The 9,703-nt window shown below is 41.0% G+C and overlaps 1 protein-coding gene across 2 annotated transcripts in view; it reads left to right on the top strand.

Annotated features, from left to right (window-relative positions):
• Positions 1-9,703, top strand: part of SCEL (sciellin) — a 105,301-nt gene that overhangs the window by 9,809 nt on the left and 85,789 nt on the right. For both annotated transcript variants that reach the window (XR_002828562.1, XM_014453517.2), the window contains exon 2: positions 9,272-9,333. Coding sequence is in view for 1 of the 2 variants with exons in the window: in XM_014453517.2 (XP_014309003.1) it covers positions 9,291-9,333 (43 nt within the window). In the remaining variant the exon portion in view is untranslated. The remainder of the gene's footprint in view (positions 1-9,271; positions 9,334-9,703) is intronic.

Below are 9,703 nucleotides of genomic sequence, written 5' to 3'. Positions count from 1 at the left end.
AGTTAGAAACATTGATCAGCTGCCCTCCCTGCACACCCACTACTGGGGATGTGCCTGCAACCAAGGTACATGCCCTTGACTGGAATGGAACCTGAGACCCTTCAGTCTGCAGGCTGACGCTCTATCCACTGAGCCAAACCAGTCAGGGCTATTTAATTATTTTTAAGTGTCACTGAAAAATGTGTACCTGTAGGATCTAATAGGCAAAAAAACAACAACAAAAACAAACCAAAAAAAAAAAAAAAAAACAATGACTGATGAAAGGTGCCTGATTTTTTTCTTTGTGTTTTCTTGCATTTTCCATATTCTCTGTAATAGGCATGTATTACTAATATTCTGAGAAAGATTATATCTGAAGTTGGGATAAAGAATGACCACATGACAGAGCTGTTGTGAATAGGAAATATGATGAAGTATTTAAGGCAACTAACGGGGTTTTCGCCCTAGTTTGTGGTCAAAATTTGGATTTGCACTCATTTAACAAATATTTTCACTTAGAACTGACAATAACCTCTGAGGGGCTCTGGTGATAGGTCATTTTTATTAGCTAGCATTCTTATTAATAAATATTAACCCGGTGTTTTTGTAAAATAAAACAGTAACTGTCCCAGAGCGTAGGACACTTTATGCTAATACTTGATGTTATCATCTGCAGAAAAGATAGGTGGCAGAAACAAGGGTGGGTGCGAGTCTTACCTTAAAAATAAAAACCAACAGTAAGAAAATTTTATGGTTGGTGGTTATCAGACTCAGAAAATTGGTAGCATATAGATCTCTGACTAGCTAAAAGATTTTATCTGTGCTCCATTCTGTTCTGTTTCACCATCAGTAAGCAAGTTTCCCAATGTTAAAATCAGACTGCGAGGCCCTGTCTGAGAAATAGCCAACTTACAACCATTGCAGCAGGCTAAATCAGTCTACCAACCTGATAAGATTGGTTTCCTGCTACACTGCATATTTAGAATAAACAGCCCATTAATTTAAATGGGCTTGTTGACATGTATGCTTCATGAAGCTCTGTTTGTTTTCTCCTTACATAATGTTTCATGTTCTTTTAGGTGATAATTAGTTGTTGGATGGTTTTATTTGCCTTCTAGAAGACAATGCTTCTGTTTATTGGTTGGTGATTATTGGGCCCCACTTATTCTTCTATTGAAAATGGTTTAATAAAATTTTTGCTTTTCAGGTTCCCAGGGAGTTTTCCTTATTACCAGTGATTTCTGAGATTTAAATACTAGTGTGTATAGAACCATTATTGGGTCATGAAACCCTCAAAACTTTTTCATGCACACAGGTAAATACCACCAGGGTGGGTACATATGCCATTTTCTGGACATTTTAGCTGTATTTCTTATTCTATGTTAGCTTTTTAATACTTTCCATCACTATAAAGATTTCCCCTAGGTGACTAGGTAACTATTTATATTTGGTCTTTTCCCTTGAGGTATCAACTTACATAAGTATATTAGAAGCTTGATAAATTGCTTGGAACAGTTAAAATATTCAGTTATCACCCTGTGCTGAACTCATGAGACTTTGGTGAAATGATCAAAGAAAGTCTGCTCCAAGTCTTACTCTTGCTGGAGGTCCATCACGGATGTCTGTGATAAAGGAAATATTCTTCTCACCCTGTCTTTTAGTCTGGTAACTTTGTACCTGTTGGCCCCTTTTTGCTTCCTGGGCCTTTGGAACAGAAACTTTGGTGTTAGACTGATTTGAGTTGGAATCCTAACGGTGCATAAGCTATGTAACCTTAGGCAAACTACTCATCCTAAAATCTCTTTCCAGAAAGAACTAGTTTCACCCACTTCCAACTCCTTCCCTAGCCTTCTTCAAAAGGACTCTGACTTCATTGAAATTATTGGTCATAAAGTTTCACATAAGTATACAATGAGAGTAATCATAGTGATACCCTTAAAGCACTGTGTGAGTCTTAGATGAAATAATACATATAAAATTTGGCTCAAATAACTAAAACTATTACATGATCCAAAATATCAGCCATCAGAATGGAATTCTTTTTTTATGCTTTTTGTTGTCTTGTTTTTTGGTCCTCTCTTATTCTCTATTTTGTTCACTTATTTTTTGTTGCACAGTTTTTCCTTTTCTGTCTTCCTTTTCCTATTCTCTTTTCTTTTTGCCCCACCCAATTTCAGTTTCTTTGCCCATATAATCTTTCTTAAAAGAGAAAGTTAACAGGGAATGGTGAAGTTATTATTATAAGGCAAGTCAGGAGGCATTTTGTTCTTGGGTGGGAAGGGAAGAGTGAAATCTACAAAGTCTTTATGTCAAGAGGACCCAAAAGATGAAGAATAAGATTGTAACTTAGTTGGGAGATGGCCTGGGGAATTCTTGGAGTTGGGACAGGAGGAGATGAGGCTGGGATCAGGCTATGGGAATCGCAGATTGATGGTTCTAAGTGGTCCCAAGGAAGTGCTATAAATTGAGAAAGATCATAAGGAGATAAAGAAAAGCTGAAAAGAAGGCAATTTAAGAAATGAGATGCTTGATAGCTTCAAATACATCCAGAGAGCACTAAGAAAGTTTATTAGTTTTGTGATTGAGAATTTCAGATGAGTGATTTCATTTAAACCAAAAGACAAATGTCTTTAGGCAGAAGCTGTAGGTAGTGGGCCAGAAGTTGAAAAGTTTCTTTTCCCCTCTATCCTAATTAACTGTGACGTCATGATTTCATATAAGAGTTTCCAGCTTGTGTATTCAGTGCTTTAAACTCAGGAAAAGGTTTTTGTAGTTCTCAGCATAATAGACACACAGCTTTCACACATTTTTGCCCATAATATTCCAGATTTAAAATACAGTTGCTGGTGTCTGCCATTGTTAGTCATATGTATAACAGCTTTTAGAGGAGCCAAGATTGGAGTTTCATCTTTCTTAAGAAAGTGAGAAGTTAAAAACTTAATTAGAATGAATGATGGCACTTAGATATGAGTACAGTTGGCTGAATAGAGACTAAAAGAGTGTTGAGTAGATTTGAAACTCAGGATAACCTCAGTCCCTACATAAATAATTCCTTTAAAGAACAATATACAATTCATATTGTGTTGCATATATTTTTTATACTACCAATTTGAGAGGGTTGTAATCTCTAATGCACGCTATAAAAGGTTATTTTAACAAGGGCATTATTCACAGAGACATATTTTAATAACAAGAAATATTCATGTATAAAATATTGCTATATATTCTGGACAAGATGAAAGGAGTTCCACTGCAGTAAAATTTCTGTGCAATTAGAAGGTGATGAAATAGAGGCTTGTACTTTAGCAGTTTTAGATTAGAGTCTCTAAACCTACCCAGTGGGTTGACATGAGATGGTTAGGGTGAGATGGCCAATGGGTTTTAATGGGGGAAAAGAAGCAGAGCAGGTGGGGCTGAAGGAGGACATGCAGGAGATGTAGGAAAATACACATAGATTTGATGAGAAACATTATTTCCTCCCAATATTGGACATTTGCATTAAAATTACTGCATACTTATTAAATTATTATAACCTTAAACATAGAATACATTAGTTTCCTTTCTCATTTACCTTCTGTAAATGAATAGCATGGGCCTAGGAAAGAGTATAAAATGTTATCCAGCTATCTAATGGGGAGATAGGTCCAGGGAATGATTAGGGCCAGGCTACTCATGGCTTCAGGGTGGCCATGGGAGGGGTAAGGCTTGAGGCTAAACCTGTCAAGGGTTGATGGAGCAGTCATTCATTACTGCTGTTCCTTCCAGCTACTCTCCCATTATTTTTCTTTTTTAAAAAATTTTCTTTATTGATCGAGGTATTACATATGTGTCCCCCGCCCCGCCCCTTGCTCATGCTCTCACCCCCTGGTGTCTGTGTCCATTGGTTATGCTTATATTCATGCATACAAGTCCTTTGGTTGATCTCTCCTCCTTACCCCCACCCTCCCCTACCTTCCCTCTGAGGTTTGACAGTCTGATCGGTGCTTCTCTGTCTCTGGATCTGGTTTTGTTCATCAGTTTATGTTGTTCATTATATTCCACAAATGAGTGAGATCATGTGATATTTATCTTTCTTCAACTGACTTATTTCACTCAGCATAATGCTCTCCAGGTCCATCCATGCTGTTGCAAATGGTAGGAGTTCCTTCCTTTTTACAGCAGCATAGTATTCCATTGTGTAGATGTACCACAGTTTTCTAATCCGCTCATCTGCTGATGGGCACTTAAGGTGTTTCCAAATCTTAGCTATTGTAAATTGTGCTGCTATGAACATAGAGGTGCATATGTCCTGTCTGATTGGTGTTTCTAGTTTCTTGGGATATATTCCTAGATCTCCCATTATCTTTCATCTTTTGGAACTCCAGGACATTTCCCCGAGTGTTTGGTATTGAGCTTATTACACGATACTTTGAGCGACATATAATGCATGTCCTGAAAAGAGCCCATGGAGCTACAGTCACAGCTCCTGGTTCTGCCACTTACTGTATGACCTTGGGCAGGTTTTTAACTTTTCTGAGTTTTGGGTCCTATAATTAACTATAATAATGCTCATCTGGAATAATTAAATATATAATGTGGCACAATCTGAAACACGTGGTAGATACTCAACAAGTGAACCTTAATGGGAACATCAAACAAATAAACATATTGCTAGGGATAATATCTATACTAATAAAAGGGTAATATGCTAATTAGACCGGGTCAACTGGACATCTTCCGGTCATCCAGTCCTCCTTCCAGACAAAGCCACAGTTGTGGAGGCTGAGGCAGAGGTGGTTAGGGGCGATCAGGCCAGCAGGGGAGGGCGGTTAGGGGTGATCAGGCCAGCAGGGGAGGGTGGTTAGGGGCGGTCAGGCCAGCAGGGGAGGGTGGTTAGGGGAGATCAGGCAGGCAGGCAGGTGAGCGGTTAGGAGCCAGAGGTCCCGGATTGCGAGAGGGATGTCCCGGATTGGAGAGGGTGCAGGCTGGGCTGAGGGACCCCCCTCCCGTGCATGAAATTTGTGCACCAGGCCTCTAGTTTTACTAATAAAAGAGTCACTAATATCTTATGTTTTGTAGATCACCATGGGCTTTTAGACCTTTTATTTGCTCCACAGTGGCCTCATAACAGGTAGAAAGAACATTATTAGGCTTAAGTAGCTGAAATATAGAAATCTCCTGAACAGCCTTATTTTTCTCTTGCAAGAAGTTCAGAGAGAGAGAGAGAGAGAGAGAGAGAGAGAGAGAGAGAGATAATCCAGGGCTATTGTGGCAGCTCTAAGATACTGTCAAGGAACCAGACTCCTTCTAATTTCCCGCTCTGCCATTGTTAGAGTGTGACTGTAGTCCTGGTGGATAATCCATGGTCCCATGGAGGCTGCTCCTACCTTTTGCAGGGCATCCTAGTTCCTGAGAAGGGAAGGGTTAGGTCAAAACGCCAAGGCACTTTCATGGAAGAGGCAACAAGATAAAATGGGGAAAGCAAGTGGGTTTGTTGGAAACTCTTCCAAGAAAATACATCAAGAACTTGGGTGGAGTTAGTGAGGTGTTTATAGGATACCCAAGGCTAGTAACTGGCAGGAAGAAGGAGGTTAACAGCCACGATATTGTTTGGAAGTCTTATCTCATTTGATTCCTTTTAGCTAGGACTTCTGGAGAATGCCTAGCTACCAAAGGCAGAGAAATACCAGATCCTCTTGTAGAATGTTGGATCTGACTAGAGCAAGCCCTAAATGTGAAGAGGAGATACCTGCTTTTCTCTAGACAGCTCTCTGCAGGAAGTGCTGACAATCTGGAGTCCCTGGCATAGAGGAAAGATGATGAATCTCGAGCTACAGAATTTTAGGTTGAGTCCCAGCTTGGCCAGTCATCAGCTACTCAAGCTTCTGTATCTGCAAAATAGGGATTATGTCACACTTAAAACACTGTTCTGGAAACTCAAAGAGATAAAATGTAAATAACTATAAAGTCACCGAAAGTATTAGTATTGTCTGAACTTTCCTCCTTACCTAGCAGAGCCTAAAGGGAGAATTGAGATGGGATATCAAGGAAAATCTAAAAAATAACATCCATATAGAATCATACAAATGTCATAGTTTAATGCCTGGCTTCTTTCATCACTTAACATGTTTCAAGCTACATCCGTATTGTAACATGTATCAGTACATCCTTCCTCTTTATTGCCCAGTAATAGTCCATTGTATGGATATACCACATTTATGTATCCATTCATTCCTTGATGAGCATTTGGGCTGTTTTCAGTTTTGGGCTGTTTTAAATGCTGCTGCTATGCCCATTTGTGTACAAGTGTTTGCGTGGACATATGCTAAGAGAATATCAGGGAGAACACAGAGAAGGCTGCTCTGTGAGGGTTTGTCCTCTGCAGTGATTCCTTGAGAGGCTGCTCTGGGTCTCGTGCTGCTGGGCACTGGAGGCAGAAGTCATGGGACTTCCACAGAGAGAGATGCCAAGAGTCAGGCAGGCCCCTGCTGTCTACCTTCCTTCTCTCACTCTAATGCCAGGGCACCTGTCTGGACTTGCAAAGATTCGTGATGAGCATTATTTCTGGTTGCTGAATAAGGACTTGGCTTTGGTTTAGAAACTAGATTCTGCTTCTTATCACCTTCGGCATGTTAGGTACCTACTCTCCCTGAGCTTGGGTTGTCTTATCTGGGAGATGAAGGTAATAATAACTATCTTGCAGACTTTATTCGAGGATGAGAGACAATGCCTATGAGGTAACCTGTTCAAAGTAGGTGTTCAGCTAATAGGTATTTACATTATTAACAATTGCCCTGTGTGGTAGGACATTGAAGACACAAGGGCTCAGGTCAGAGATAGTGTGGTCCAAAGCTCTTGGAATGACTTAGTACTGAGAAATGTTTTAATCACTTTCCCCAGAAGAACTTTATTAGTTTGCTGGGGCTGCCACAACAAAATAACACAGTCCGGGGAACTTAAACCACAGAAATTTGTAGTCTCACAGTTTTAGAGACTAGAAGTCCAAGGTCAAGGTTTTGTTGTCAGGTTTTGTTTCTTGTGAGACCTTTTTCCTTTGTTTACAGATGGTCACCGTTTCTCTATGTCCTTGTATGGCCCTTTCTTTGTGCACACACATCTCTGTTATCTCTTTGTGTGTCCAAATTTCCTCCTCTTATAAGGATACCAACCAGGTTGGATTAGGGCCTATCCTCATGGCCTCATTTAACGTTTAAAGAGACTATCTCCAAATACATTCACATCCTGAGGTATGAGAGTTAGGGCTTCAACATATGGATCTTCAGGAGTCACAGTTCGGCCCACAACAGCACCTAGAGAGCACCTGCTCTGGGAATATAAAAAGATGGGCGCTTTCAGGCACCCCAAGTTATACCTATAAATGGCTGTCTGATAATAGTACCAATAGCATTTATTGTTTAACAAAGTGCTTTTTTAAAAAAAATTTGTTTTATTGCTTAAAGTATTACAAAGAGTATACATATGTGTCCTTTTTTTTCCCCTCCCCTTGACCTTCCCCCGGCCTCCCCTACCCCCCAGTGTCTTGTGTCCATTGGTTGTGCTTATATGCATGCATACAAGTCCTTCAGTTGACCTCTTACTTCCCCCGCCAACCCTCCCCGGCCTTCTTGCTGTAGTTTGACAGTCTGTCCGATGTTGCAAAGTGCTTTTTGTGTGCATTACTCATTGGCTCATCACAACCACCTCATGTAGTTGATGGCTGGTGTCATTAGCCCCATATTCGAGGGAGAGAAAGTGGTTCAGTTGCAGAACTTGGATGTGATAAAGCTGGGCCTGGGGTGTGCTTCTGCTCTGAGAGCTGATGCCCCTCCAGCATTGCATTCCCTGCCCAGTTGGATGAACTTTCCAAAAAGCAGAACACCGCACCCGGGGCGAGCAGATGTCTCTGGCTGCCCAAGAATTTTCTAGTTTTAAAATGGAAAGTCTCACGTTAGCGGAAACCCAGAGCGGACTTATCCATGAAACAGAAAAGACAGTACCTAGGGCCCGTGATTTTTTTAGGGGCCCGCAAAAAGCTTCTAATTTTTATTCCTTTTATCAGCAGAAGAAAAAATAAATAAATATAATAATAATAATGAATATATAATAGTGTAGCCAGCATGAATTATTCATCTTTATACTAACATAGTCATAAATATAATTTTAAGTGTATGTGTGTATGTGTATATGTGTAAAGGAAATCTCTAAAAACCCGATATGTCTTGTATGTTATCAGTTGAAATTTAAAAATGTATGTTACAGAAAAAAATTTTTTTTAAAAAAGGAAGAGGCTCACACACACACACACAAAAAAGTGCCTAATACAGGCCTGGAAACCCAATCAATTCCAGGCAAACTGGGACTGTGGTTTGCCTTAACCCCTTAACAGCTTAGAAGTGGTGGTTGGTCATAGCTGAGAAACTTGGGGCTTCCCCAAGCAGTGGTTACCTAAATGATCAGTGTTCCCAGCTCTGTGATTGCCATGCCCCTGGCTGCTTCCTTCCTCATCACACTTCAGTTGCCTGGGTTCACCTTGGCTCCCTGAGAGGAGCCATGCGCCCTCCTTGGGGCACTCTGCATAACGTGCTGTCAGTTCCACGTCTCATTTTATTGGCCTGGCTAGCCACTTATCTAACTCATCTTTTGCCCCCAAATACTGGCTCAGTGCCTGGCATATCATAGGCATTGAATGGATATTTATATATTTTAAATTTTTTCATTATCATTCATATATATATATATATAATTGACAGTATTACAGATGTTCCTCATCCTCCTCCCATCCAATGCACATTTACTGATTGAATAAATGGATTAACTGATGACCTAGTTCAGTCCCTTGCTTGTTCTATAACATTGGGGACACTAGACACTCTGGGTCTCAGTGTCTTCATCTGTAAAATGAACACAGTGGAATAGATGAACTCTCAGGCTCTTAGGGGGCACTTTATGCCATGTATTCATTATATCAGATACTGTGACTTTGTCATTGCCAATGAAAAATGTGTCTCGGCCCCGGCAGGCATGGCTCAGTGGTTGAGCATAGACCTATGAACCGGGAGGTCACGGTTCAATTCCCGGTCAGGGCACATTCCCAGGTTGCAGGTTCAATCCCCAGTAAGGGGCATGCAGGAGTCAGCCAATCAATTATTCTCTCTCATCATTGATGTTTCTCTCTCTCCCTCTCCCTTCCTCTCTGAAATCAATAAAAAAATATTTTAAAAAAGAAAAGAAATATGTCTTGTTAGAAATGGAGAGTCCCTTGTAGATTCTTAGAGTCATTGTTGTGTTTTCCCCACCCCCATTTTTCTTTTAGATCTGTACTGGAAGGCAGCATGTCCAATGTTTCCTTAAGAAAACCATCTCCCACAGGAAACGGTATGTAGATGATTTTTCCCTTCCTCAGAAAACTGAAAAATCTGGGGAAAACAACTCACAGGTCCTAGTGATTTTATACAGATACTAGAGGCCTGGTGCACAAAATTTGTGCACAGTGGGGGGAGGTCCCCTCAGCCCAGCCTGCACCCTCTCCAATCCAGAACCTCTTGGGGGATGTCCAACTGCTGGTTTAGGCCCAATCCTGGGGATGGGGCCTAAACTGACAGTTGGACATTCCTCTCACAATCCTAGACTGCTGGCTCCTAATCGCTCACCTGCCTGCCTGCCTGGTCGGCCCTAACTGCCCCGCTGCTAGCCTGGTCACCCCCATCTGCCCCCCTTGCTGGCCTAGTCACCCCTCACTGCCCCC

Source organism: Myotis lucifugus, unplaced genomic scaffold (assembly GCF_000147115.1).
Source record: "Myotis lucifugus unplaced genomic scaffold, Myoluc2.0 scaffold_24, whole genome shotgun sequence".
Classification (NCBI taxonomy): domain Eukaryota; kingdom Metazoa; phylum Chordata; class Mammalia; order Chiroptera; family Vespertilionidae; genus Myotis; species Myotis lucifugus.
This window is presented reverse-complemented; position numbering and strand designations above follow the sequence as displayed.